This window comes from Aspergillus versicolor (genome assembly GCF_001890125.1).
Source record: "Aspergillus versicolor CBS 583.65 unplaced genomic scaffold ASPVEscaffold_5, whole genome shotgun sequence".
Taxonomy (NCBI): domain Eukaryota; kingdom Fungi; phylum Ascomycota; class Eurotiomycetes; order Eurotiales; family Aspergillaceae; genus Aspergillus; species Aspergillus versicolor.
In genome coordinates, this window is record NW_024467528.1 from 190,727 (window position 1) to 217,219 (window position 26,493).

At 51.4% G+C, this 26,493-nt stretch overlaps 15 protein-coding genes across 15 annotated transcripts; 8 read left to right on the forward strand and 7 right to left on the reverse strand.

The window, feature by feature from the left end:
• Nucleotides 1–127: 127 nt before the first annotated feature.
• ASPVEDRAFT_83617 (uncharacterized protein) lies at nt 128–1,452 on the forward strand (the record flags this gene model as incomplete). Its single annotated transcript, XM_040817424.1, has 3 exons — nt 128–692; nt 781–903; nt 956–1,452. 3 exons carry the CDS (start codon nt 128–130, stop codon nt 1,450–1,452), a joined length of 1,185 nt encoding a protein of 394 aa, XP_040667860.1.
• Nucleotides 1,453–1,654: 202 nt separating this feature from the next.
• On the reverse strand, nt 1,655–2,749 carry ASPVEDRAFT_28716 (zinc-dependent alcohol dehydrogenase; the record flags this gene model as incomplete). The annotated part of the gene is made up of 1 exon (XM_040810144.1): nt 1,655–2,749. One exon carries the CDS (start codon nt 2,747–2,749, stop codon nt 1,655–1,657), a length of 1,095 nt encoding a protein of 364 aa, XP_040667861.1.
• A 104-nt stretch (nt 2,750–2,853) lies between these two features.
• On the reverse strand, nt 2,854–4,126 carry ASPVEDRAFT_655917 (uncharacterized protein). The gene has a single exon (XM_040815817.1). The coding sequence runs from the start codon at nt 3,981–3,983 to the stop codon at nt 2,958–2,960; it is 1,026 nt and encodes a 341-aa protein (XP_040667862.1). The 5' UTR covers nt 3,984–4,126; the 3' UTR covers nt 2,854–2,957.
• Nucleotides 4,127–4,240: 114 nt separating this feature from the next.
• On the reverse strand, nt 4,241–5,996 carry ASPVEDRAFT_132884 (cytochrome P450; the record flags this gene model as incomplete). The annotated part of the gene is made up of 5 exons (XM_040806972.1): nt 4,241–4,372; nt 4,419–5,292; nt 5,341–5,465; nt 5,515–5,702; nt 5,723–5,996. 5 exons carry the CDS (start codon nt 5,994–5,996, stop codon nt 4,241–4,243), a joined length of 1,593 nt encoding a protein of 530 aa, XP_040667863.1.
• A 234-nt stretch (nt 5,997–6,230) lies between these two features.
• Nucleotides 6,231–7,112, forward strand: ASPVEDRAFT_655988 (uncharacterized protein). Its single transcript, XM_040815818.1, has one exon. It carries the CDS (start codon nt 6,466–6,468, stop codon nt 7,003–7,005), a length of 540 nt encoding a protein of 179 aa, XP_040667864.1. The 5' UTR covers nt 6,231–6,465; the 3' UTR covers nt 7,006–7,112.
• Nucleotides 7,113–7,763: 651 nt separating this feature from the next.
• ASPVEDRAFT_132551 (putative integral membrane protein Pth11-like) lies at nt 7,764–9,075 on the forward strand (the record flags this gene model as incomplete). The annotated part of the gene is made up of 6 exons (XM_040806929.1): nt 7,764–7,890; nt 7,938–7,957; nt 8,007–8,043; nt 8,091–8,158; nt 8,206–8,579; nt 8,640–9,075. 6 exons carry the CDS (start codon nt 7,764–7,766, stop codon nt 9,073–9,075), a joined length of 1,062 nt encoding a protein of 353 aa, XP_040667865.1.
• A 495-nt stretch (nt 9,076–9,570) lies between these two features.
• Nucleotides 9,571–10,796, reverse strand: ASPVEDRAFT_62245 (uncharacterized protein). Its single transcript, XM_040815609.1, has 2 exons — nt 10,676–10,796; nt 9,571–10,629 (listed from the first exon to the last, which is right to left on the reverse strand). Exons 1-2 carry the CDS (start codon nt 10,780–10,782, stop codon nt 9,690–9,692), a joined length of 1,047 nt encoding a protein of 348 aa, XP_040667866.1. The 5' UTR covers nt 10,783–10,796; the 3' UTR covers nt 9,571–9,689.
• A 564-nt stretch (nt 10,797–11,360) lies between these two features.
• ASPVEDRAFT_656082 (uncharacterized protein) lies at nt 11,361–12,432 on the forward strand. Its single transcript, XM_040815819.1, has one exon. It carries the CDS (start codon nt 11,534–11,536, stop codon nt 12,158–12,160), a length of 627 nt encoding a protein of 208 aa, XP_040667867.1. The 5' UTR covers nt 11,361–11,533; the 3' UTR covers nt 12,161–12,432.
• A 214-nt stretch (nt 12,433–12,646) lies between these two features.
• Nucleotides 12,647–14,436, forward strand: ASPVEDRAFT_168333 (Zn(II)2Cys6 transcription factor domain-containing protein). Its single transcript, XM_040808679.1, has 4 exons — nt 12,647–12,761; nt 12,877–13,389; nt 13,436–13,570; nt 13,619–14,436. The coding sequence occupies exons 1-4, from the start codon at nt 12,705–12,707 to the stop codon at nt 14,381–14,383; spliced, it is 1,470 nt and encodes a 489-aa protein (XP_040667868.1). The 5' UTR covers nt 12,647–12,704; the 3' UTR covers nt 14,384–14,436.
• A 257-nt stretch (nt 14,437–14,693) lies between these two features.
• Nucleotides 14,694–16,445, forward strand: ASPVEDRAFT_133024 (putative amino acid transporter; the record flags this gene model as incomplete). Its single annotated transcript, XM_040806990.1, has 1 exon — nt 14,694–16,445. One exon carries the CDS (start codon nt 14,694–14,696, stop codon nt 16,443–16,445), a length of 1,752 nt encoding a protein of 583 aa, XP_040667869.1.
• Nucleotides 16,446–17,351: 906 nt separating this feature from the next.
• ASPVEDRAFT_28724 (uncharacterized protein) lies at nt 17,352–17,786 on the forward strand (the record flags this gene model as incomplete). Its single annotated transcript, XM_040810145.1, has 1 exon — nt 17,352–17,786. One exon carries the CDS (start codon nt 17,352–17,354, stop codon nt 17,784–17,786), a length of 435 nt encoding a protein of 144 aa, XP_040667870.1.
• A 387-nt stretch (nt 17,787–18,173) lies between these two features.
• ASPVEDRAFT_133435 (MFS transporter) lies at nt 18,174–19,909 on the reverse strand (the record flags this gene model as incomplete). Its single annotated transcript, XM_040807033.1, has 4 exons — nt 18,174–18,399; nt 18,456–18,587; nt 18,638–19,624; nt 19,671–19,909. 4 exons carry the CDS (start codon nt 19,907–19,909, stop codon nt 18,174–18,176), a joined length of 1,584 nt encoding a protein of 527 aa, XP_040667871.1.
• Nucleotides 19,910–21,482: 1,573 nt separating this feature from the next.
• ASPVEDRAFT_52866 (putative glyoxalase family protein) lies at nt 21,483–21,944 on the forward strand (the record flags this gene model as incomplete). Its single annotated transcript, XM_040814711.1, has 2 exons — nt 21,483–21,616; nt 21,671–21,944. The coding sequence occupies 2 exons, from the start codon at nt 21,483–21,485 to the stop codon at nt 21,942–21,944; spliced, it is 408 nt and encodes a 135-aa protein (XP_040667872.1).
• Nucleotides 21,945–22,345: 401 nt separating this feature from the next.
• ASPVEDRAFT_887768 (uncharacterized protein) lies at nt 22,346–24,184 on the reverse strand (the record flags this gene model as incomplete). Its single annotated transcript, XM_040818414.1, has 7 exons — nt 22,346–22,526; nt 22,587–22,652; nt 22,729–22,881; nt 22,939–23,338; nt 23,402–23,572; nt 23,662–23,999; nt 24,051–24,184. 7 exons carry the CDS (start codon nt 24,182–24,184, stop codon nt 22,346–22,348), a joined length of 1,443 nt encoding a protein of 480 aa, XP_040667873.1.
• Nucleotides 24,185–24,567: 383 nt separating this feature from the next.
• Nucleotides 24,568–26,282, reverse strand: ASPVEDRAFT_887771 (arylsulfotransferase family protein; the record flags this gene model as incomplete). Its single annotated transcript, XM_040818415.1, has 4 exons — nt 24,568–24,653; nt 24,675–25,562; nt 25,616–25,681; nt 25,733–26,282. 4 exons carry the CDS (start codon nt 26,280–26,282, stop codon nt 24,568–24,570), a joined length of 1,590 nt encoding a protein of 529 aa, XP_040667874.1.
• Nucleotides 26,283–26,493: the final 211 nt, after the last annotated feature.

The following is a 26,493-nucleotide window of genomic DNA, read 5'->3' on the forward strand; positions in this document are numbered from 1 at the left end:
AGTATAGTCGCAGGGTAGTACGCTGCATGCCCCTAGTTCTAACGCCGCTTACTCATTACAGGCTCGACAATAGATAGATGCTTTCCGAAACCCAGATGAGAGTCCTAATACAGATACAAGACGTATTATGAACTTGGAGCCGAGCGCGACTCCGCAGGCTGGCCCTTCTCCTAGTTCGTCTAGCGGTTCTCGCTTCAGGTTCCACCGGGATATTGGGTATCTATCAGCGAGGCTGAGGCAGGCAAACCATTGCATCGACTACCTCATGGCAAGGGAAAGGGAATCCCGTCGAGAGCTTGAATCCCTGAAGACGAGCCTGGAAGAGGCACATCATGATAACACATATCTCCAGAATCGTCTGCGTCAGCTCGTTGATGACAACGAAGCAAAGGCTAGTCATATTACAGTAACGCAAGGTAAACTCGCAACTTCACATCGCCAGCTACAAGAGATACGCCGTGACAACGCCAAACTACAGGAGGAGGTCAGAGTCGCACAAGATGCCGTGTTCCGTGCCACAGAAAAGAAAGAAACCGCCCCAATGGAAGACAGAGAGGTCCGTGACAAATTTGTGGTCCTCGAAGAAAAGCTCAGAGGATGGGCCAGGAACTATGCGGTGGACGATATAGGCAAACTGCATTCGGCATCGAACAGTGAGATGAACCGACTCATATCCCAACTGGGTGGATACTGTATTCAGGAAGATTGGTCAAAACTGCAGTCCTCGCTTCTCGTCTCTCAAGAAGAAAATACCTTTCATGCTCTCACAGGCTGTACTAGCGCGAGCCATATTCGAAGAGATATTCGGCTGTGCGTTCTTTGTGTTCCCAACCTCGCGAGCGTATTGTAACACCCCGAGTCGTGGACAGCTAGACGCCCTATACCAATCCCTACGACAATGTGGTGAGAAATTCTATACCCATCGCTCATCACCCAGGACTGACTTACCTTGTAGCAGACGAACCTGTAAGCCATGTGTGGCGTTCTCAGACGCTTTCAATGTTGAGTAAATGCGAAACTGAATCCAGCGGGCAACCCTTTATTGAGGACGCACTACATACAGTGGCCATCCGCCTATCCAACAAGATCCTCGATGGGCCTGTTCATGTCTTGCTGAAGCCGTTGGCTGGGGACGCCCAGATTACCAAACGCACTGAGGACTTACGTGGTCTCATCCATGTCGCAGGAGAGCTTGCATTCCGACTATGGTCACAGCATACCTTTATGACTTGTACTGGTCTAGGTCAATCTGGAATTATTTCATCAGGCCGCTCTTTCATATCCGCTCATCGTCTCCATCGTCTCGAGGAGGATGATGATAAGTTGGACAATCGCAGAATTGTCATCCTTACCCACCCTTTGGTCCTAGCATGGGGAGATGAGAATGCTGAAAACTACGACCAATACAAGGTCTGGGGGAAGGCTATTGCTTGCGTGGAGGAGCGTGCATAACTAAGATGTCGCTACAAGTCTGATCAAGCCTTTGGGTAGGTACACCGCGCAGTATGCTAGATGGAATTGCAAAACGAGACGAATGGAAGACTGCAAATGGTTGAAGACATTACCTTCTAGGCAGCATAGCCCGATTAGAAATGCAAGTTGTTCCAGCATTTTGACATCTCCCTTCCATGTATGCAATTCACCAGAGATCAATCTAGGATTCCGAAGTAACATCGATAACTGTCAACCACATTGGCTCCTCACGGTCTTCGATCCGCTTGATAACATTCTCTGCATCAGAGAACGGAAAGCGATGAGTGATCAAGTCGTCAACACTTAACTTCCCTTCTGTCAACCACTGGATAATTTTATTCTGATGCTCGCGAGCATGCCCCCGACACCCAACAATCGTCCAACACTTGCCCATCACCAGAGCCAGTGGAACCGGCAACGGACACACATTCGAGCCCATATGGACCAGCGTCCCAGCAGTTTTCAATATGGGCAGGATCTTCGTAATTAGTCCTCCAGAGGGCAAATAATCGACTATGGCATCGACACCGTTCGGTGCAGCAGCACGCAGGCTCTCAAGCAGTGTCGGTTGATCGAGCTCCCCATTCTCGTTCGACGTAACCACAACTGCAGTCTCGACCGCCGTCAGCCTCTTCATGACCTCTAGTCGTTCACGAGATCGGCCGACGAGAACGACTTTCTTGATACCAAACTCCTGCGCAAGTCGCAAGGTCACGGCTCCCATTGTCCCAGATGCAGCCGTCACAAGTAGGACGGACTCTTTGCTTAAATTCGCGCGCTCGAGAGAATACAAACCCGTTGCAACATCGTGAACCTTTGCCGCAATCGCGAAGGATATTTTGTCGGGGAGAATATGAACATTCCAGTACGGCACCGTGGCATACTCCGCCATTCCCCCATCATGATATCTATCGTACAGAGGCGAAGTCTGCCCAAACTGCCCAAAACCAATCATCGCCCCTTCACCACACATATGTTCCCGTCCGCTGGTACAGTACTCGCACTGACGACATGATAAGACAGGATTAACACGGATCCGGGTTCCAACGGCGAGTTCGGCAGGGACCCTCTCCCCAGTTTTGGTGATTATTCCGGCAATCTCATGGCCCACCGTTGACGGCGTACGAGCTCGGCCCATCTCCAGAAGCCTGAGGGCCCCTGGTGTAACGCCGGCAGCATGGACCTGTATCAGGACATCGTCGGGACCAGTTTCGGGAATCGGAGTCTCCTCCAAATGGAGTCCGGACGTACGATCTGCTGCTCGAAGGGCTTTCATTGAAGTTGTAACTTGTGTGGTTAAGGTCTAGGTGTTGGCTGTTCTTCTAATATAATATTGCGAGTTCCGATGCTCGGGCTCCGACGCTGCGGGCTTGTTACAACGTCACTATCGGGGGATTTCTATTCGGAAACCGGATGGAAGTATCAATTAACTCCCGGGAACATGGATTATCATCATTCATCTCCTTATTGTGCGTGATTGATTACTACATGGCCGCCACAGCTAACAACCCCAGAACCGCAACACCAAACAAGCCTGGCCGATGAGAAACAGCATAGCCCTCGGTGTCGTCCTGTTTGTCAGAAGAACCGCCGTCGTCATTGTCAGAACCGCCGTTGTCATTGTCAGAACCGCCGTCGTCATTGTCAGAACCGCCGTCGTCATTGTCAGAACCGCCGTCGTCATTGTCAGAACCGCCGTCGTCATTGTCAGAACTACCGTCGTCGTTACCTTCGTCCTCATCTCCATCATCACTCAACGGTTCCAACCAAGCAACATCGGCCCTCTTGAACGCGGAACGACAGGCTTCTGTCTCATTATTAGGCACTTGCCTTGTACCCTCAAACAGATAATCCCTGATACAGTCCACCTGCTCCCTATTCTGCAACTTGGCCTTGCACGGATCCTTATCACCATCATCACTATCTCGAAGAAACGGACAATACAAGTACGTCGACTCCTTGACAGCCCACAAATCACCAAAAGCGGGACACTCGTCCACCGGAATCTCAAAGTCCAAGCCACTCCCATCCTCAACAACACTAAAGAACTGCACCCCAGACGCAATCACCTGCCGGATATTATATACGATCGTATTCGGCGGCCTGTTCGTGCAAGGCGTCGTATAATACTCCCACTCAAGCCTATAAGGGCCCGGCTTCATCTTGGTAAAGTTATACCCCATCATCGGCACAACAGCTACATCATCAAAGTACCACTGGAAGTGGTTATTCCCGATATTTGAATAGCTCCCATATCCGCTAGTATAGTCCAATTCGCGCGCTCCCGGTGCCGCGTTGTACATTGTCCAGCTTATCTCCCATTCGAAGCGGTACGCGGACTTTACGTCTTGGATTGCGAGCACGACTGGGAAGCTGGTCAGGTTGTTGTAGGTTTCGTTGCGGGGGAAGAGCACGTCGATTTCGATCTGCGCGTCATAGGGGATTTCGGACGCGATGGCGAGGGAGGAAAGGGATAGCCACCAGAGGCTGGTGGATGGTAGGAATCGCATGGCGCGGATGATGTGAGTGATGAGAAGAGGATCGAGGGGGCTTCTCCCACTTTAACATTCCCTGGTCAGGCGCCGCCATCAGACTTTGAGGCGTAGGGTATTGTCTTGGCTGGGCGTCGATACGAGATGCCAAGGCGCTATGCTATTTGACTTGCTTCTTTAGGAAATGCTGATGCTATCCAGATTTGCCGAGGCTCAGATGGCGGCTCCACGAGCAAATTGCATTCATTGGTTCACTTTCAACACTTATAAATACATTACTGTGCCGTCACCAGCGGGCGCTTGTCAATTGTTATCCACATATCCCGCCAGAATCCAATACCTCCCTTGATCACAAACTTCGCTTCCGGCTTCCCGGGCACCTGAGACGGCTTGTAGTGGCGGAAGAACTGGCCAAGTTAGTGAGGACACCGGGTAATAAGAAACGCTACATACCTGGAGAGGTCCCTTGAATAGCTCCATCATCGCAATGTCTCTGCCCAGGCATACTCTGGCGCCATACCCAAACGTCATCATGTACTTGTTCATGAGCTTAGTGCGCTCGGCATCCATCCATCGATCCGGGTTAAACTCCTCGGCGTCCTTCCCAAAGATAGCCGGGTCGCGCTGTATCACCCAGGGGTTACAAGATATCTCTGTTCCCGCGGGAGCTATCTTTCCATACAAGTCCAGTCCTGGCTCCGAAACATATCGAGGGAAGATATTCGGAGCCGGTGGGCACATGCGGAGGGTTTCGCGCACGCACGCGACAAAGTAGGGCAGGTTCTCGAGGATTTCTTGATACTGCGGGTTTTCGTTGCTGACGAGGCCATTCTTGAATGCCGCGTCGACTTCCTCCATCATCCGCTCATACACGCCCTGGTGGGTGAGCAAGTAGTGGATCAGCGCTTGGAAAACAGTTCCGGTAGTATCAGCGCCCGCCAGGAGTACAAGTAGGATCTCCGCCTTGATGTAGTCCATTGTCAAGGGCTGGCCGTCTTCGGTCCGCGCCTCGAGGAAGGTCTGCAGCAGATCAATCCGGGAGAAGTCCTTGGTTGATTTCAAGTCCTGAACGCGCTGCTCGATCAGGCGGTCGCGGAAGCGCATGAGGACGCCAATTCCCGAGTCATCCTCGGGTTTCGCGACCATATACTTCTTCAAGAAGGTTGTCTTGATCCAGCTCGTGAACGGATGAAGACGGGCGAGAAGACCAAATGCAGGCAGACCGTCGTGGAAACCCTGGATGAGTCCACCGACGTCCTCGCCCTTCTCGACAAAGCCGAAAGGCGCGCCAAATCCGACCTCACTAATAATGTCATAGGCCATGTAGCTATACACCGTCAGTTCCTTCCTTCTCCGCGGGGAATGCAAAACTCACACTGCCCACCAGGAGAAGTCGAAACTCTCGCCGCTGCGGACGAACCGCTCGTCAAGCTTGGCAAGCCAGTCTTTAATCCGGACATCAATTAGAGGCTCCATACGTTTAACACTAGAGAAGCTATACTGCTCCACTCTCAGTATCTTTGTCGTGGGAACTATTCGACTATCTTACCGGTCCAGCAGCGTACTTGCGATACGCCGCATGTGTCTTGTGCGACCTCATGTTAAAGATCGACTCAGTCTCACCGAATGACCCGGTGATATAGTGACCAGTCTTGTCTGCATTGCGGTGGTAGATCTCTGGCAGCTTTGTTGGATCGCTGACCAGGAGCAACGTAGGAGTAACCCGGACAACAGGGCCTGACAACAGCAGTCAGCACTCAGCCATGACAAATAATAAAATTCACGCGAAAGTACGATACCATATTTCTTCGTCGCCTCATAAACCACTGCAAGCTCCGTCTCCTGCGCATTATGCCATGCTATCCAGAGTCGAGTGACAGAGGCCCAGAACGGGCCCGGGAAGACCGAAAGTGGGTGGAAGAAGCGATAATAAACGATCTGATAGATGAATTTCACCACAATATAAGCAAGATAGCCGAGAACCAGATTGGTCAGCGTCAGCTGCGCAAGAACCAGTTCCCCGAGCCCCATGATGCAGCAGTTTGTGGTCAGTGGTCACAGCGAGAGAAGAACCATGTGGAAGAGAAGATGTATCACCGCAGGCCCCAGACAGCTGCAGCTGGCGATCTGATATGACCGACGCCTCCTCGGTGTTCGCCCTCCTTTTCCACCCTCCTTCCCCTTTGAAAAAAGTGCCAGGACGGCTAGAATCCCGGCCATGCCAGTATGGAGTAGCCAGCCCAATAATCACAACGGCTACTATTCGCTCTTCGGCTAGGAAAACAAGGCAGCTGGAGGAGCAAATGAAGAGCAGAGCCTGGCTCCACACCTGCCAAAAAAATACTTTGCATTGATCGTCAATTTCTTCTCCTGGTCTAGTCGTTGATAGTGCGGAGACAGAGGGTGCGGCGCAGGCTCGCAGTGGGCCGTGTTTCACATTAACAGTTGTCTGTGCACTGTCTGGACGAAGAGTTTGTTGACTCGCTTGACACCTGTCAGAATGCCAGCAGTAATTTTAGGTAATTCTCGCGAATTTGTAGCTGACGGCCAGGACATCCACGACCAGAGAGGGCTCGGGCCGAGAACTGAAAACAACCCTGAAGCACGTCAACCTCAAGGTTCACTGGCTCGGAGAATGGTCGCTTGTTTAATTAACTGGCGAGTCTGCCGCAACGGTCGTTTAGCCCGTTTTGGAATCGGCAGTTGGGTCTTCATCCAGCCCGTCCTGTCTTCGTATTCGACTTCAAGCGTGTTTCTGCCTTTCTCGGATTCACGGTGGATCCGTACCTTGTGTATAAGATCAGCACCGCTCCGTTCCACTCGAGGCCTTGTTCGATGGTCTTCATCGCCCCGCAATGGTCGACGGATCGGGTATCTTGACACAGGATTCCGCAGGCTGTCTGGGCACCAGCCGATCCCTAACGTTTTTGACAGGAGTCTCGATTCTGCGCCATGCCTTGGTGATGCACTCACATGCAGGAAAAACTCCTCGACGAGTGGATGTTGTGACATTTACTGCTGCTTCGATGACCACGATTAGACCTGTCAACAGCGAAATTTCGTTCATTCCTGCCATAGGCTACCAATACCAATGCCACCTGTAAGCCCTAGCAAAGGAGATATTTTCCGGCCACCATGCAGAAAGTCTCTTGATGTCGATCTCAGCCAGGTCCCGCTGCGGCGCTTTACACTTTGCGCTGCCGACATAGCGTCCTTCATCTCAGCGGGTTTGGTGGTTCTCGAGTCTCGACAACATGTCCACCCCCGCAGAGCCAGGTCCCGACCTGTCACAGTGCGTCGGACGGATCCTGTCCGCAGTCAGTGGCCCACCGGTTGTCCTCACATGTCTCCAGTCTGGGGCTCGTCAACGTCGAAGTGATGGCGACTTGGCTCGCGTGCAAAGTCCTGTACGTCCAGTGGCGCCGAGTTCGCCTCCCGATCCCGTGGTAGGTGATTCACTAGTGTGTAAACATCCTGGCCAGGAGACGAAGATTGCAGGGCAGACGCAAGGATTGGGCAGTATCCATTCAGCGAACAGACGGCGACAAGCGAAGTTGGAATGAAGTGTCCATCACTGACAGGGGATCGCTCCGTCCCGCGGGAGAGCTCCTTTAGAGGCCTTTGCGAGGGCAGTTGTTTTAACTCCTGTCTCAGGTTCCCTTCTCGAACCTTATGCGCTCCTTGAAAACTGTCAGTTCTATTTGACCTTACTATCCTTTACCTTAACCACCCAAACCGCCCATGGTTGAGTAGAGCCGTTCACTCGTTTCTCAACATCTGCTACTCTGGTTACTCAAGATGGCTGAAACCCAGGGCCCAACGGTCATTGGGATTGCAATTGCCTTCGCGGTGATTACCTTCTTCGTCATTATCTTGCGGTTGTTTGCTCGAATTTATGTCCTCAAGAAAATGGGCGCCGACGACTGTAAGTGGCTGTCCTGCTACAAACCGAGATCCAACTGACACTTCTAGATCTTATTATCTTCGCATGCGTAAGACACTTGGTCTATATCAAGCTTTGTGGCTAACCAAGCAATCCAGGGCTTTTCGTGGGCGTTTTCTGTTGTCACAGTCATTGGTCAGTCCTCTCCCACAGTTCCTGAAACGCCACATTAACGGTCACAGCTGTCAAACACGGTCTTGGTAGTCATATCGAAGACGTTCCCCTGGCAGACATGATCCCATATGCATTCGTACGAACCCCAGTCAACTTAAATTACTTCAAACTAACCCGGAGTAGAACGTCTGGCTGAGCTCCATGTTCTATCTCGCCTGCCTCGGCTTCGTCAAAACCTCCGTCTGCTGGTTCTACACCCGACTTGGAGATAAATACCTGACCCGCATGTCCTTCATCATGTTTGGCATCATCTGCTGCCAGGCCACAGCCAACGTCCTCACTGCAGCATTCCAATGCCGGCCCATTCCCGCAGCCTGGGACACCTCCATCAAGCCCAGCAAATGCGTCAACATCAATATCTTCTACCTCGCGAACGCAGCACTCAACATCCTCACCGACCTCCTCACCTACACACTTCCAATCCGAGTAATCTTCAAACTGCAAATGCCGCGCAAGCAAAAAGTCGCCCTCGCTCTGATCCTCTCCCTCGGTCTGTTGTACGTCATTCAACCCACCCCTATCCCCAAAGACACAAAACATCAAGCTAACCAACCCAGCGCCTGCGTGTCCTCCATAATCCGCATAACCTACATCCCGGAAATGCTCTCTTCCAGCGACGCAACCTGGGCCATCAGCGGCGCCATGTACTGGTCCGCCATCGAAATCAACATCGGCATCCTCGCCGCCTCAATCCCCTCCTTCAAGGCCATCGCGTCCCGCTTCCTCCCCCGTCTTATCGGCGAGTACTCCTCCAACAAGATGTACGGGGCCTACGGACAGCGCTCGGGGTCGGGGTTCTCCAAGGTTCGCGATCAGAGCCATCGCTCGGGGACGGGGATGCAGCCGCTCCGTAGCCGGGACCGGGAGCGCGAAAGAGGTGCTATTGTGGGAACGGATATCCATAGTGCGCTTGATCGGACGAGTGAAGAGAGGATCCTGGTTCCTGATGGGAAGATCTACGCGCATACGGAGATTGAGGTGCGGCAGGATTAGGTGTAGGCTCGCTGGCTGTGCTCTTCCAGAGAGGTAAAAGCATTCGGTATAGCACAGATACCCAGCCTACTCACTGACCTATAATCGCTCTTTTCGTTTCTGGTGGTTGGTTGTTCTTGGCGTTGGACATGTACTTTCTTTTCCTATGTCGGTTGTACAATTTCGGTCGCTCTTCTTGTTTATTCTTGTTTCTATTTGATCCTATCCTTAAAAAAGATTATCGGTATTCGAAATGTATCAACAAGTGTCCGTATTTCATTTATTTAGTTTATCTTTTTTTTACAGAACATTGGTTCACGGGTTACGGCTGTGGTCTGGTCCAGCGATATATATTTACCTTCGAGTGAGATTAAAGCGGGACCGACCAAACTGTATTTATCAAGGTCAACAAGTTTAATGTAAGCATAAAGCTTATTTTAGAAGACCAACCTTATCTATATTAATCTTTAATTTATAGTAAATCCGCAGAAACAGATTAATTTACAAGTCTAATAACGGGGTATCAATTGTTCGCTCAGCACCAGGCACAAAACAAACAAACACAAAAAATAACAATAAAAAAAAACATCAAATCTTTCCAAAGCCAGAAAACGGATCAATAGCATTGACATCCACTAAACAGCCTCCTCCGGCTTAGGAGCAGCCAATTCCCTCCCCCGAACATTCGACGCAGTCCCCGCAGAGAACGCATCCTCACAAACAGGCCACCGCACAGCCTCCTCCCAATACTTCGTATGGTGTTTATCCTTCTTCAGCATACCCGAAATATCAAGCGGGTCGATGAACGTCTCAATCTTCGGCCGCGAGTCTAACCAGCCAGGCCCCATGCGCTCCGTCATGCCGTCGGTATCGAGGTACCGCCTCTTGTCACGCGGGAGATACTGCCCAGGATGCAGCAGATTAATCCAGAAAGTAAAGATGACCATGGGGGCCGCGTCGAACGCGTAGAGCAGCCACTCGTGGCGCTGGAAGTAAGTGCAGGTCGCACCGCACGCGACTCCGGGGGGATCGAGGGTGTAGAGGGATTCGACGGCGCGGTAGATGCAGCGCATAAGCACGAGGGAGGAGGTTCCGTAGAGGGTGTAGAAGAGGAAGCGGAGGTTGCGGGGGAGCATGCCGGCGCGGGCGCATTTGCGGTGGAGGGTTGCGATGACGTAGACGATGCAGAGCTCCACGATGCACTGGAGGATGACGGCGACGGCCATGAGGGTTGCGCCGCTGCGGTAGAGGCGTGGTTCTTTGGCGCCTGTTGCGATGCGTGCGCCGCCGGCGGCAGTGAGGGCTTCGACGAGGGCGCCGATGTAGACGAAGAAGTGGACGGTGCGGTTGGGGTTCAGCCAAGCGAACATGGGGATGTAGTGCATGATGCGGCCGAGGATGTTATAGGCGGAGGCAGAGAAGACCGGGGGTGCGGCGTAGACGAAGACGGTGGCGGCGATGTAGATGTTGACATTGTCTGGGTGGTAGCTGGAGATGGTGCGTAGGACCCAGCCGATGGTGTAAATGAGAGAACCCCAGAACATCCAGAACGTCACCCTCCAGAAGCGATAACGGCTGCACAAGTTAATAAAGCACAGGAGAAGGCACCAGATAGACTTACAAGTTTTGGTAGATATGCGTGGACAAGGACAGGCCCACCACGCAGGCAAAGACAATCGGGAGTACATGGCTCGCCTTGTACTCGTATATACCAGTTTGAGGGTCCATGGTGAGAGTAAGAGTTCGCTGAGTATGAAGCTTATGTCTCTCGGCAGCTAGGTCCAGCCATAGTTATATACATCGCGTGTCTCTATAAAATGGGGATGGCGGCACATAACGACAAAAACGGTTAGACCCGAGCCAAGGTGCTGACCAGCCCTGTCGCTAAGGAACTCCAAATCGGGTGCGACCTGGCGCCCGATCGGTGACCCAGACAGCAGGGCGCAGCAAGGTCCAGAGCATATCTGTACACATTCTCGCGTGCTCAGATGATCCCTTCCCATCCAAGCGACATGTGCCGACTGTCGCACACTCTGGTTTCAGCTTGTCAGTTGCAAAATGTGAATCAAACAAAACCACTCCGAGATCTGCCGCCGCCTGGAATTCAAGGCACCCAGGAACCCGTCCAATGAAAACAGCCCGGGCACGTGAGACTCCGCGGGCCCGCGCAGCGACGGACCGAAAGTGGCTTAGTGTAACACCTGAAAGATTGGCCAATCAGGGAGCGGATTTGTATGAGTTGGATATAGATCTCGAGGCAGAGATAGTATAAATAAGATGGGGAGATGGGGAGATAGATGAGAATGACAGAAAGATAATCTCAAGAAGTATCTGAGCTAGATTTACTAAGTCGACAATGGCAGACAACTCTCCATCCCTCATTCCCTTCCTCGGTGCCATGACGGCGTCCCAGAGGGAAGGTGTAAGTGCCTCAGACAAACGCCATTCAAACAGAGTACATGGTTAAAATGCTAACAACATGAAGCAAAGATACTCGGCAGGTAACGGCTCAACGGGCTCATACCCCAACGTCGGTGATACGGAGTCTCCCTATCCCCAGTCCTACCATACCCAGACACCCACTCGATCCATCCACATCGACTTTACCGGCTGGCCACAGAGAGTACTCGGAATCACCGAAGGCAGCCCCAGCGGCGCAGTCATCTACCGTCTGGATTTGACACAGAACCGACAGATGAAATTCTGTAGTGCAAGAACATCCAACAGCCCGCTCGCAACCGCCACCAGTCGAGGAAGTACTAGCCTCGACGTGACCATCGACGGGCAGAGAGTTGCCGTGGACATCAAGACCAGACTCAGAAAGGAGGGGCAGTACCGGTCACCGACCTTGCAAAATTCCCCTTTGACCTGGAAGAGCCGGAGTATGAAGGTGGTCGACTTTGAGCTGCGGGATGGGAACGGAACCCTGCTGGCCCAGTTTAACCCTCACCCTTCGTGGTCTCGACGCAAGGCAGGTCGTCTGGATCTCTTCGGCCCCAGTGTCAGCGGCGGCCGGCTGATGGAGGAGATTATGGTGACGGGGCTCTCTTTGGTCCATTCAACCGACATTCAACTTGAGGCGGCAGCAGCAGGGGCATCTTCGTGAATTGCTTTTGTTAGACTTATAGAGTGAGACAGTGTTCGTTCGAGTATGTTGGAATTTGGCGAAATTGTATTCGGCGTTGGAACGTCGAGGGTCTTCTATATTTGGGTCTTTGAGTGGCGTTCAGGGAGACACTGTTGATTTGTACTGTTGCACATACTGTAGATCGTCAGCGGGAATACGAGAAACATTTATGCAGTTATGCTATCAGGCCGCCCGGACGGGAAACCGTAGTGCTGGGTGCCTATAAGATACCAGGAGAAGAGGCGAGTTCAGGCAGGCGTCCCAGACACCCGGCTGTCCAATAGAACCCCTGAGTTAAGATCGTTCTTCATCCTCGCCCGCCAATCGAGAACTGCCGTTCCATGGTCTTGACAGCCGCAGATCAGTAAGGCTGTGCCTCGCCAAGCCCGGCTCTTGGCGCTGCGTTGGGCTTTTCAGCTCGTTTCCAGCTCTTCTCCATCTTTCTCCATCTCTCGCTACCTTTAATGGGCCGTCCGCTGGAAGTCCTCTCCGTCACAGATATATCTAATCACTGCACATCACAATGCCCGGTGTACCGTCCGGAAGAGGGTGCGACAACTGTCGCAAGTCGAAGAAGAAGGTGGGCTGGCCGACTCCACACTGCCCCATCATCCCCTCGCTGCAAGGCTGCAACCTGCAGACGATAGACGATTAGGCTCACGTAGTCTCCGCGGGCCTGCACTAACATCTCAAAGTGCGATGAGGTCAAGCCCGTCTGTACACGATGCGCTCGCCGCGGAATCGAATGCGTCGGTGCCGGCGAAAAGCGCTACAAGTTCATGGAAGACGGCCCCACGATAGTCAAGAAGCGGTCTCCAAAACGTCATCTCACCACCACGCCGTCTCCTGATGGGACGGATATCATTCGTCGCGTCGCTATCAACCCAACTAACAGTACAATGCTCCTTGGGCAGGGGCTGGTAGCGGCTATGAAGCCAGGGACGAGTTTGAGGTATAATCTGATGTGGGCGTATGGCGGTTATCTTACTCTCATCCCGCGACGTCTGGGGTTGAACGAGGCGTTGGATACAGCTGTTGATGCCATGGTAACAACCCATGCGTCGTTTTCGTCGTGCAAGGAGGTCACCATAAAGTCTCTTACGAAATACTCAAGAGCGCTGGGAGCTTTGCGGAGATGCCTGGATGATCCCGTCACGGCAAGCTCATCGGAAACGCTCTGCGCTGTATCTGTCCTGCTCCTTGTTCAAGTGAGTAATTGAGCTGGCTATGAAAGGCGACCGCTGACAAGACCAGCACATGATAGGCCCATCGGACCTGAAGTTTACAGGTCACGCTGAGGGAGCTGCCAAAATTCTAAAAGCTCGGAAGAACTGCGCTCCTCGAGACGCCTTTGAGCGCTTACTTTTGTTGTCACTGCGTGGTCCAGTTGTAAGCATTCTCCACGCAACTGCATGCCTTTTACTAACCGTGCCGCAGCTGTTTGAAGGCCTGTTCAACCCTAATATAAATTTGAGCCCAAAGGAATGGAAGGAGCTGGTGCAGAGTGACCTGGACGCGCATACACCAGAAGGGCAGATGCTCACACATTTCTCCCAAGTCCCAGATATCCTGGACAGAGTCAAAGCCAACCCCGACGGGTTGGCTGGGCTGTTAATCTTGCAGGCCGAGATGAAGAGCCTGTACTTCAAGACGCGCAACATTTGCGACCTGCTTCGCCTTGAACTAGATCAGATCGAGAATCCCGGCGAAACCCCACATCCAAACCCATACAACCTCCCCCCGACCATGCTCCATGCCCACACTCAACGATTTTACGGCATCTGTATCACCATTTGTCTATACATGAATTACATCCTTGTCGCCATGCGGACAAACGACCCCGAGCTCTCGAGGGATGCCAACTACCTCGCCCTCGAAGCTCTCTCCATCGCCGAGAATGCCCTGCAGTACCGGCCATTTGGCGCCGGGTACGTTACACTTGCGCTTGTAGCGGGCGTAATGGCCGTGGACAAACCATCGCTGCGAATCCTGCTTCAGTCATGGGCAGCAGACTACTGGGAGGATTTTAACATGCCGAACTTGGACTTTGCGGTAATCGTCGAGTCGTTCCGTCGCTTGGACCCGTTCGCGTCTGCTGATACGCCGGATGGATGGCCTGAGGCCGAAGAAGCGGCCTTGTATGACCCGGTTTTGTTCAAGGACGAGTCTGAGTCGCCCAAGATAGTGGAATTTATTAGCTAGACGATTACTGCCGTAACCCGAATCACACCTCCAGATTACATTATCCATAAATCCATCCATTATTTTTATGCATAGTTACTCAGTTGGTCGGGTCAGGTGACTGTTGTCGTGACCGCCAGCCAATCAGCAGCGCCGTCGTCAGCACATCTCCAGATCGAGCGTCATTCCTTGGAACTGCCCGGCGAGACCTTCACCGTCAACACTCGACCTCATGGGACCCTGAACCTGCCTGCCCTCTGCCCGTCGTGGCTCCGTTATATTATTTCTCCAATTTCTGACCCCCGAGAAAATCTCCCTGCAATAATTAATCATGGCAGAACCGTCGTTGAGCTCCTCTCACAACGAGTCTGTCCCCCAACGGGACGAGGCCATTCTCTCCCAGCACCTCGATCCTCAGTTCACCGCTTCCTTGCCAGAAGATGCCGTGCCCCCCGAGCAACCCGAGGGAGCTGGGTCGAGCTCGACTGAGCACCATGAACCCCAATCCTCGCTGCTTCTACAGGGCGGCGACATCCACCGTGACCTCTACCGCATCGAAGCCAAAACCAAGCGAGCTCGGCTGGACAAACGAGCAAACACGTTTACTGTGATCCCCCGACGCCAGTCTGACCTCGTGGAGGAGGAGATAGCTGCCATCGAGCCTGGAAGTTTCCGCCGACACTTCATCCGCCAGCAGGGCCAGGACCACCCGGTTCTGCACCGCTCGTTCCTCGAATACCTTGACATGTATGGCAATTTCGCCGGCGAAGATTTGGAGGAGACCGAGGACGAAACTGAACAGGGTGAGGATGAAGCACAACAGGAAGCGGAGCGACGGCCGTTGCTAGGGCCTGGGCCTCCTAAGCGCAAGCGTACGCGTACGCGGTCTGTCCGTCCAGGCGATGCCTCGAACGTAAAGACTTTCTTTACCTTGCTCAAGGCGTTTATCGGGACGGGTATTATCTTTCTGCCAAAGGCGTTCCGTAATGGAGGAATATTGTTTTCATCGGTCACTCTGGTCACGGTCGCTTTGATTTCGACGCTGTGCTTCCATCTTCTGCTGCAGTGCAGGAGGCAATACCATGGCGGTGGATACGGTGACCTCGGCGAACGGATCTCCGGTCCGAACCTTCGGTCATTGATTCTGGGATCGGTGGCTATATCCCAGATTGGGTTTGTCTGTGCCTGCATCATCTTCACAGCCGAAAATATCCGGGCGTTCTTCCTTGCCGTGATGCCTGAAACGATCGAGTCGCTCTCCACGTTCCGTTTGATCATCTTTCAGCTGATCGTGCTCACCCCCTTGGCCATGATCCGGAATATTTCGAAATTGGGCCCGATCGCGCTGCTCGCTGATGCCTTTATTCTCTTCGGCCTTGGATACATCTACGTCTACGATATCTCTAGCTTGGCTTCTCGCGGACTGGCTCCGGGTGTAGAACTGTTCAACTCCAGCTCCTTTACTTTGACTATCGGGTCATGCATCTTCACGTTCGAGGGCATTGGGTTGATTCTTCCCATCCAGTCTTCTATGAAGAAGCCGCAGTGCTTCGATAGGTTGCTCTACACAGTCATGCTCATAATTACAACCCTGTTTACCGCAGTTGGAGCCCTCTCGTACGCAACATTCGGCGTGGATACCAAAACCGAAATCATCAGCAACCTCCCCCAAGACAGCAAACTGGTCAACGCCGTCCAGTTCCTGTATTCCATTGCAATCCTCGTGGGAACACCAATTCAGCTGTTCCCGCCTGTCCGCATCATCGAGGGGAGTCTATTTGGGATTGCCTCTGGCAAACGCGACCCAAGCATCAAATGGAAGAAAAACGTGTTCCGGACCGGTGCCGTTCTAGCATGTGGCATAATTTCCGCACTGGGAGCAGGAGACTTGGATAAATTTGTTTCCCTAATTGGATCATTTGCGTGTGTACCCCTGGTGTACATTTACCCAGCATACTTGCATTGGAAAGGTGTCGCGGAGTCTCCATGGGTGAAGCGAGGCGATATAGCCATGATGACTCTAGGATTCATATTCATGGTCTACACCACCGCCGCAACGATCTCTGTCTGGATGAATGAATGAATGAATTATGCTCACGAGTCGTAGATGCAGAGAACGACTAACGCAGATCTAAGTGGCGCAGCTATACCGATAGGATACTTAATGACCACAAAATTGATTAATGGAACTTCACGCACTTATCAAACAACCAAGTTAATCTAGAGTAACCCCGCACCAACCATCGAGCCACTCAACACCAAGAAGCCCTGGTACGACCAGCCCTAATATCGCACGGGATCGCGTGGCACCTCCAATATTATAGGTCTAAAAACAGGGTGATACAAATTCACCAGGCCCTGCAACCAGCCTCGGCCAGGCCCGAACGAACTATGAATACAGATGACAGGGATATTCTGATTCTGATTCTGATTCGTCGTGAAGGACATTAAGCTCATAACCGCCAGTCTAGCCCTTCCCAGCCCGCCAGTGTATACACAGGATCTTGATGGCCTTCACCATCTTCGTCAATATCAAGGTGGCAAGGACACCTCCCTGTTTACACTGTAAACGAAGACTTCATAATGTTACAGTAGAAAGTGTGGAAGTATCTCTACAGGTTAACTTTGAATGAGTGCATGATCTTCTTATTAAACTTCACTATAGAAGGCCCCTTTATATCTACATCTTTAAACTGGCAAGCAGTGAGCTTTCCCAAGTAACCATATGATGAATATTTTATTCGTGAAGTGTCTACTTGCCACCACTACTCTTGATAGAAGGTGTGAAAGATTATTCCTTCACTGACAGTGTCAACATTGGTAAGATAGGTTGTCTTTTCAGCATATATGAACCCAGGTTAGTCCAAGTTACCTCCAGTATCTCTCACCTTCCACTCGCTCACGACCGCTCTGTTAACCAACCCCTCTAACCTTGTTCAACTCCATCAACCAGACTCTACGTCCGCAGCACGTCACAGTCAGAATCAAAATGCGTTTCACCATCCTCGCCCTCCCGACAGCGCTCCTGGCAAGCACAGCCTCCGCCCACAGCGTCAACTGCTGGGGCAAAGCCCTCAACGCCCCCGTCGAGGGTATCGAATACACAATCAAAAAGATGGACGAGATCGCCTCCGCCCCAGACCAATTCTACCCGGACGGCAACGACCCGAAATGGCTTTGGCTGCAGGCCAACAAGTGCGAGGAGGTTACGTGCTACAAGGGGACGCAGGTGCGCTGGTGCAACGAGGATACCGTGTGGGACCGCTACATCATGATGCAGAATATCGTCGATGGGGTGCATGTGCTTTATAGTGAGTGTGAGCGGATGGTGGATGGGGAGCTTACTTCTGGTGGGGTTCTCTCGCATCCTGATAAGTGGAGTATCATCATGCAGGGCGAGGATGAGTGCAAGGGGAAGAAGTAAGCTAAGTTGTTTTGTTTGTGGTTTTTGTTGGAGTTGAGTTTTGGTACGTACTTGTATGATGGACAGTGGGTATTGGATAGGCTATCTATGTAAGGATTAAATAGCTGGAATAGATACTACGCGAGAGGTTTTTCCGGCTGGAGGGCCGTTTCCTCGACCGCGGAGTTGACATACATACAATCTCTGATTATATTGTGCTGCTGTAGAACAAACTGTAGGATGTCTGGGGTGGAATACTGGAGCAGTATACCTGTAAACCTCTGATATGACATAAATTAATGACAATACAAGATATATAATAAGACCACGTACTTTTCAAATTGAAGTCTATTGGCCCAGCCAGTATTACTATATCTAACCAATATATGTCCATATGATATTATACAATCAAGCCTGCTTCTCTACATTCGGCGCTAACTTGCTCATCTTCCTCAACCGTGCTCCATACCTCAAAAACAAGACCGGGATAGGAATCATAAGAACAGCAACACAGCCCAGAAGCGTCCCCGCCCATTGGATACCAAGATTCTTAAACATCTGGCGCGTGAAAAGCGGAAAGCAGGCACCGACCAGAGACCGCATCATCGTGTTTGCTGCAAAGGCAGAAGCGGCGCTAGTTTTGTTAGCGGGGTTCAATATTGCAAAAATACATCATTCAGGTATACGTACAAGTTCAAATACGAATCAAGTATATAGTTAAACCCCTGCATGAAGATTGAAGTCAAGCCAAAGCCAACGAACACTCCAGAGGCAGTCGGCGCCATCCAGTGGATAGAAGGACTAAACCCAGTCCAGCCAAACCTGCCTCATTAGCAATAACATCCAACTACAATGCGTGAGTAGGGGCATACCAGAATAATCCTCCTGCAAAGGCAACACCACCAGCAATACACGGCGGCAACCTCCATTCTGGAACCGGGATTCCATGATTCGCTTCCAGCTTCCTGGTATACGAGTTATAGAAGGAGAGAACAAACGCCGCTCCGCCTATTAGACCAATAATCAGGCCAATGAAAGGCAGCCCGCTAACTCCAAGCGACATGCCATGAACGTCCTGGAAGACAATCGGGTATGCCGTTAATAGCGCATAGCACAGCCCGTAAAGGAAGGACATGTACAGCGTCATGAGGAAAGCAATAGGTTCAGTAAAGAGGATCTTGAACGGGCGCGCAAAGTTCTTCGTCACCAGTTCCTTGACATCGATTTCCAACTCCTCCTGGCGAGCATGGATACCCCAGTTCCGGGTCTGGCGGCGCAGAATGGCGGCCTTCTTGACTAGGATGATAGGGGCGTATGTTTCCTTCGCGAATACAACCAGCAGTGCTAGGCCAAAGAACCCGACTATCGCGGGAAGGTAGAGCGTCCATCTCCAGCCTAGGTAGCTGTCTGCTGTATAGCCGCCAATAAAGGGTGCCGTGTACGGGCCTAAGAAGACCGACATGGTGTACACGGAGATTGCAATTCCACGGTGATTGCTGGCAAACAGATCAGACAGACTAGCCGGTACGAGTGCAATCAGACTCGCAGCGAAGAGTCCAGAGAAGAACCGTGTAAGCATGATTGTCTGTGTATCTTTTGCCGTGGCGGTAGCTATTATGAAGATATCGAAGCCGAGCATTCCAATGAGCAACGGCCACCGTCGACCGATGAGCTCAGACATTGGCGCCCAAATCGTCGGCCCTGCCGCAAATCCAAGTACGTACAGAGTGGTCCCAAGGGCAGCGACTTCAGTCCCGAAGCCAAACTCGGCCATCGCGCCGTGCGCCGAAGTAGCGAAGATCGAGCTGCCATAAGCTACCACCAGGGCGGCAAACGTAAGGATGGACCCTAGAAACACTCTAGTCGAATTAGTATCTTGAAATATTACAGTTATAAAAGACTAACCGCTTCTTCATCGGCCAGTTCTGGGGATGCATGGGGTCGTCCGAGCCCTCGAACTCGACTATATACGCTTCTACATTCGGCAAGTCAGGGGGGTAGGGCTTCCCCGCGCCCAAAGGCAACCACTGCTCCCGCGGAACACGCCCTTTGCTCGACCCGATGGTCTCATGCTGCTGCAGACGGTAGGTATTGATCCGCTCCAACTCGAGCTCTTCATCCCTCTCGGTCTCGGAGATCGGCATGCCGCCCGATTCGGCATCGAAGCCGGAGCTGTCGTCCCCGATCTTTTCGGGCTCGGTCGGGGCCATGGTCGGTCTATTTTCCGGTGCAAGCAACAAAGCTTCAGGGGCCGCAAAGCTGTTTTATCAGCTAGGAACCGCTGATAAATCCAAAATCTCAGCGCATGGCCGGTGGGTCAATTTCCAGGAAAAACCCCGTGGGTGGGTCGACTGTGCCCAAGAATAACGCCATAACAATACCGAACAAACCACAACCAACAAAAAAAAAGCCAGATCCATCTTAACAGCGGGGGGTTTCCGCTATCAGGGCACCTCAGGCGAGACAAACCGGCGTTCCATAGTGTTTAATTCCGCGGTCAAGGCGCTATGATGGCCGGGGAGGGATCCCGAGTGGGCTGCGGACCGGACGCTCGGATGTTCGGCATCTTGTTGTGGTCCATCAGGCCAGTCCGATTCGCTTCGGCCATGCGATGGTATCATTTGATATAAAGTCTTTGTATGTCCACCGGCTGCCAGAATCTGTGACTTTGTGGTCCCCGGTGCCGAGATAGCGTCTCCCCTCGCAAGCATGGCGAATGGGAGAGTATAACAAAAGCTCGTGTGCATACAATTCAATCATAAAGGGTCTGGATTGGTCCTTCACTATGGATATTGGTGTACACGGGTATATTCCGAGTCTTTCAGCTCTTGTGCAGAGAAGTAGACTCATAGGTATCTTACCCACCCCTTTGCAAGATATATCGCCTAAGCACCGACGTTGGCCCTGCTTACCTGGATCTCTGACGACCTTGGTGCGCCTGTTTAGGCAATTGGCTAAGTTCTTGTATCTGTCGGTAGGGGGGTTCATCTCCCATTCAGTCAGCTACCATGCGCAGTATGATTCATCATCATTTAAATCCAGAAACTCAACAACAGGGGGATATGCAATACAAGATGCCCAACTGGACTCCAAGACGCACTTCCCAGGGTGGCGGACACATAGTGTATCATTACAATAGATGAATTAATGTTGCTTTGGTCGCTTAATAGAGCGACTGTGTCCTTCTGGGAATTACTATAAAAATTATTTTTATATTTAATTTTTATTTTTATTTTTCATTCACTTGGTAATAGAACAATGGCTCTTCTGCCACGGACGTACCACCCCGCATATTTACGGCCCACATGGCATACAGCGACCGTGTCTAGGCCTGGTAAGCCACCTACTACTAGACTTGTCCAATACTATACTCTGGCTGGCAAATCAGCGCGATACTGCGTCTCAGCTGAGCAGAGTCCCAGTACAAGGAACTGCTAACGAGCATCTCCGCAAAATACGCAGATCTTATTACAATTGCTTAGGCTCGTCCACCAAGGATTACCAACTCCGAAATAACGCACTAAGTCTGAGGCTCAACAAAATCGGATTTCCAACGGTATAGCTCCATCCGCGGTTGCAATACGGGAAATCGTTTCCGACAGACGCCGATGACGAGATTGCGGGGAACAAACAAAACCCCCAGCTGCCCCTCTCCATCCCATCTCCCCTTCAACCACCATCATTGATTGCACTTCACCGTCATTCGCAGCAGACAGGATGATTACCGGAATCGCACACATTAACGTCCTCGTCCCGGCGGAGTCCCTCCACCACGCAGAGGCGTTCTACGGGGGAACCCTGGGCCTCAGTTCTGCGCCGGTACCCCACCTCCAAAAAGGGACCATCTTATGGTGCGTCGGTTCTTAAGACATTTCTTATTCGCTCGTTCATTCTAATAATTGCAGGTTCAATATCGGCGATTCAGGACAGCAAGTGCACGTCGCTCCGGGAGTCAATGAGACAAAGACCTCGAAGCGCCACCCGTGCTTCAAGCTGCAGTCACAAGAGAAGCTACTTGAGCTGCAGCAGCGGATATGGGACCACCATGAGCGAGGGGGAGACGCGGCGCCGTTAGAGGCCGATAGACCGGGCGAGAACTCAGGGACAAAGGGTGTTGAGTACCCCAGTCGGTTCTTTGCGAGGGACTTTGCGGGGAATCGGTTGGAGTTTAGTTTATAAAGGGTTTATCTGGGCTATAATAGACGAATTGGATTCAGAGGTGTTCTTTACCCATTCCCTTGAGTTATACCCGGTACATGCAACCACAGGGTGTGTTGCTGCTTTTAGGGTGATAGACGAGACTTAAATAAGTACAGCTAAGAGAGGCAATAGCACGATAAGAGTACTATAATAGGAGTAAGAAGGATGAGAGGCAAGAGTGCATAAAATCCAGGGAACTGCTATGATTCTCCAATCATATAATTAACAGCAATTCTACTTTCATCCGATGCATTTTAACCCCTAGTTAGGTATGTTTACCGTCACTATCTTTTCCCAATTTCATGGGCCCCTTCTAACACAGCACTCATATCGGGCTATATCAAACCCTTTCCTCCCTTGTTCGATTGATTACTCCCCGCCTACCTTGACATGTCGCTGGGCATAACATAGTAATAAATATTCAGAATAACAGCCTGCACCCATGACGCCGCAGCAAGGGCACAAATAGCGGTCAAGCCTTTCAAATAGTGCGGCGCATCTGCGGTGCGAAAGATCTGGTGGCCGGCGATACCGGACATGTTTGCTGCCATTATTATAACACTGCACGGAAGTAGAATAGGTTAGCAATAATGTTTGGTATTGTAGAGATAGGAAACATACGCCATTGCAACGCTCCGTTCCTGCGGTTTAGTACAGTTAATAGCGAGCCAGCCAACATTTTGAATACTAAGTATAGAGGGTGAGATGGGTCATTATAGGACTAGGTAGATAAGAGAGTCAGTCCACTGAGAAAGGAACATACTGCATGGCCGCGTATCCAATATTAGCCGCGATGAGAACCCCGTACTTGTGGTTCTTACTGCTATCCAACGGCACATTTCGAAGACAAATGTATGCGATTACATTCCACGTAATGGCGAGCAGAACTAGTGGTCCGCGATGGTTTGTTCGATCCCTGCGAGAAGAATCAACTTTAGCTCTAAACCTGTGGCTGGACTGTGGCTACACTCACCCAATCCTTGCCAGCGTATAGGTAAAGACCATACTGCAGTAGATCGGCACCGAAGCCATCGCATTTGCCTGTACAGAGGTATACCCGAACGACTTGATCAGCAGCGGGGTATAGCTCGTTAACCCCGAAAGCGCACTCATCGAGACCAGCGTAAGGAAGAAATGCTGTATAATCTTCGGCTGTTTGACCGTGTCCCAAACATCTCGCGCTGTAATGCGTACCCTATCTGCGGTATTGGCTTCGGGGGTTTCCAGCAGCACACGAGTACGGATGATGTGTGATTCTCGGGGGCTGAAATAGCTCCAGCGGCCAAGTGAAAGGAGAACTCGGCCGTCACCCACTTTGGGTGGGAGGATCAGTACGAAGACTAGGCCGATTGCCAGGGTTATTATGCCTTCGACTGAGCAGGGGGTTAGGCATGAGAGGTAAGATAAGGGGGTCGTTAGGGAGCTGTCTAACATACCTAGAAAAATCCAGCGCCACCCTTCTAGGCCGTGCTTACTGCCCATGGTTAATATACCGGCACTGATTAGGCTGGAAGTTGCTGCTGAGAACATCTGGCCAAAGAAGAATAACGTAACGCGTGAGCTGGTCTCGGATTTCTTGTACCAGGTTGAGAGGTAGTAAAGTGCACCTGATCAACAGTAAGTATAGGACAGATAAGAGACGAAAAAAAGCCGGGAGTTCGAGGGAGGGAAGTTCGGGAAGCGTTTATATATATACCAGGAATATATCCACCCTCCAAAAGTCCAAGCAAAAGCCTAGTGGCAAGGAACTCAGCATAGTTTTGAACAAAGGCCTGGAAGGTCGCTACAAGACCCCAAGCAAATATCTGAAACGACAGCCATTTCTTCGGGCCGAAACGCTGCAAGAGGATGTTGGACGGTATTTCAGTCAAGACAATGCCCGCAGACATGAGCTGGGATCCCACATTGATGGCATTGGTGTTGACGCCGAGGTCGTCCATTAGGGTCGAAGTCATTGCTGCGCTTATATTGCCACGGTCCATCTGGAGTGCAAAGAAGGCGAGGGCCAGAACTGGGATTATGATCAAGTCGACCCTGTATATGTCAGTATATGCTCCTGTTTGCAGCCCAAGACGGTCTACACACTTGCGTCGAATGTGGCGTTCTTCTTCGGGAGTCCAGTCTGCCTCAATGCTAACATCTTGGGTTATAGTGTTATCGACGTCAACATTATTCCTAAGCTCAATGGTTCTGGGGCCTTTCTCGGTCTTAGAATCCATGGTCGAGGGTCTTGGGCGGTGCAAAACAAACCGGGAATTCGAGGGTGCGAGAAGAGTCTTCAGTCTTAAATCCCCTGGCCACAGAATACCATGACTGGGAGACCACAACGGCACGTAATACGCTACAGGATGTCGTAATATGAGAGATCGAAGTTTATAGGCAGATTAAACTAGCCAGCCATTGTGAAGGTCCAATGGCCATGGTTTGGTAGTTTCATCTACACCTCCTAGCCAACTCACCCGGCAACATTCATGCAAGATCCTGTAACAAAAGATTCTTTTACTTAAGATTTGACTACCATTCAGATCCAGTGTCGTTCTAACTATGAACAAACTTGATTTAATGATGTGGCTCTATACCTTACGGCGTGTCATCCCGGCACTCACAACTCTAGGCGTTCCGGAACGGCACCAAAGTCCACGCACGATTGACCCTGACAATTCTTTCTAGAGGCGTACGGTGCTTGATCTGTCAGTGCTGTTGCTCTACTTCGGCCTAATACATTACCCTTCGAATCGAGCGCTTCGGCTATTACAGATATGTCACTCCAATCCTCCACCAGAGCAAGCCCAAGATCTATCTCAAAACTCGTCTCAAAGCCAGTCCGCTTCGCCATTCCTAGAGACCTCTCTTTTGCTTTCTCGCCTGCAGCATAGAATTGCCACACCTCAGTCTCCGTATTTCCGTTCCACGATACGTAGATTGACACGTAGTTTGACCGCTGACCGACCAAATCAGCTAGGGCTAGAACAGCAGGCTCCTCGCTAGAGTGGCCTGTCCAAGGAGATCTAAATCCTCGATAGCTCTGGACGTATTTGTTCGGATGCGAGTCGAGATACGCATGGAACAACACCTGGCCGTCCCTGCTATACTCGGTAACAGCGCCGGCCTGGCCCCAGTTAACAAAGACATTCCCACCGGGTACGAACTGAACATTCCCCTGCGAGTGCGTTACAAGATCATCAGGAGGTCGATAGTTATGGACCTCTCGTACTGTCTCTGTAGTATGATCCAGTTCGATATATCGTGCACGCGAGAAGGGGTTGATAGAGCGGCCAGGCGCCGAGTGGTCCGCATTGTCGAAGAGCGAGATGCGCTCGATTGTACCGTCATTGGAACGGAAGCGGAAACGAGCGTCGTGCTGATACGCGAATTTGGCGTTTTCGGGTACGTCAAAGTCGGAGCCGATGCCGCCCAGTTGCCACAGTACTTGTCCGCTTGTGCCGTTGATTTTGAAGATGGCGGCGAAGTTGCGTGCGGATACCAGGTAGTTCCCTTGGTCGTCTTTGTCGACACTGTTGATGTGGAAGTAGTTCCATGCGTCAAGGGAGCTGCGGGCATTGAAGGCACCGTCAGACTCCAATGGGAAAGCGCTGCCTGAAGCTATTGTCAGTCTTAAGATATGGCATGTATCCAGGCGCTGAACATACGGTTCGGAGTAACATTTTCCGCGCTATACCATTCGAAAAATAATTCTCCCGTCTCAATATCAAGCTCTAAACGGCGTCAGTATGTGGTATATCATTGGCATAAACAGCAGAACGTACCTTGAAAGCCATTGCTAACAATCCACTTCTGATCCTCGTCTCCGCCATACGCACTCAGGTCCATCGGGATAGATACAGGCGTTTCAATCAAGACTGAGCGGCCGCCGTCAACAACTTGAAATTCATGACAAGACACCAGTCGATGCGATGCCGCCCGCAAAATCTTAACAGTCTCGTAGTCCTGATTCAAGACGCTATGATCACCGTGCATACGCCCGTGTGGTGAGTCCAAAAGGCCCTGGAAGGCTCTGAGCACTGAGCTTCCATTGATGGTCGTGGGACCAAAGTCAGCTACCCAGCCGGCCAAGTATCCGAATCCCGACCAGACAAGGTCCCCATCATCCCGAAAGATGTAAGCTCCTGGCTGCTCGGGGCCAACACTACCTTCCTGGAAGCCGAGGTACTGGGCGAGAAAGAGATAGCCTGGTGCAACAGAAGAGTGCGCAGGGACTGTGATATTCAGTCTCGGAGGAGATAGGTCTGGACGTGAGAGATATTGCCAGTCTGCAAAAGTGTGAGGCGCAAAGATGGCGAACAAGACAAAAAGCATAGGGACGCGCATCATGACATGAAATGGTGAAATAATTCCCGCTTCCTTGCTCAAAACTGCCAGCACACAAGGTGTTTAAATGTCCGTGTCTTGTTGACTCCATATTGGAGTACATCGTTCTGAACCAATGAAAGGGACTCTCGATGACAAGCCCCAACAGCTTAGCACGCAATTGACTCTGGCATCTCGCCTCTTCTTCCGTCTTCCGACG

Bases quoted from the DNA above. Each gene is read 5' to 3' on its own strand.
- ASPVEDRAFT_655917 (XM_040815817.1), bottom strand. From the start codon at position 3,983: ATGCGATTCCTACCATCCACCAGCCTCTGGTGGCTATCCCTTTCCTCC.
- ASPVEDRAFT_655988 (XM_040815818.1), top strand. From the start codon at position 6,466: ATGCCAGCAGTAATTTTAGGTAATTCTCGCGAATTTGTAGCTGACGGC.
- ASPVEDRAFT_62245 (XM_040815609.1), bottom strand. From the start codon at position 10,782: ATGGACCCTCAAACTGGTATATACGAGTACAAGGCGAGCCATGTACTC. The intron at 10,630-10,675 runs GTAAGTCTATCT...TAACTTGTGCAG, and splicing joins ACGCATATCTACCAAAACTT to CCGTTATCGCTTCTGGAGGG.
- ASPVEDRAFT_656082 (XM_040815819.1), top strand. From the start codon at position 11,534: ATGAAGCAAAGATACTCGGCAGGTAACGGCTCAACGGGCTCATACCCC.
- ASPVEDRAFT_168333 (XM_040808679.1), top strand. From the start codon at position 12,705: ATGCCCGGTGTACCGTCCGGAAGAGGGTGCGACAACTGTCGCAAGTCG. The intron at 12,762-12,876 runs GTGGGCTGGCCG...AACATCTCAAAG, and splicing joins GTCGCAAGTCGAAGAAGAAG to TGCGATGAGGTCAAGCCCGT. The intron at 13,571-13,618 runs GTAAGCATTCTC...ACCGTGCCGCAG, and splicing joins TGTCACTGCGTGGTCCAGTT to CTGTTTGAAGGCCTGTTCAA.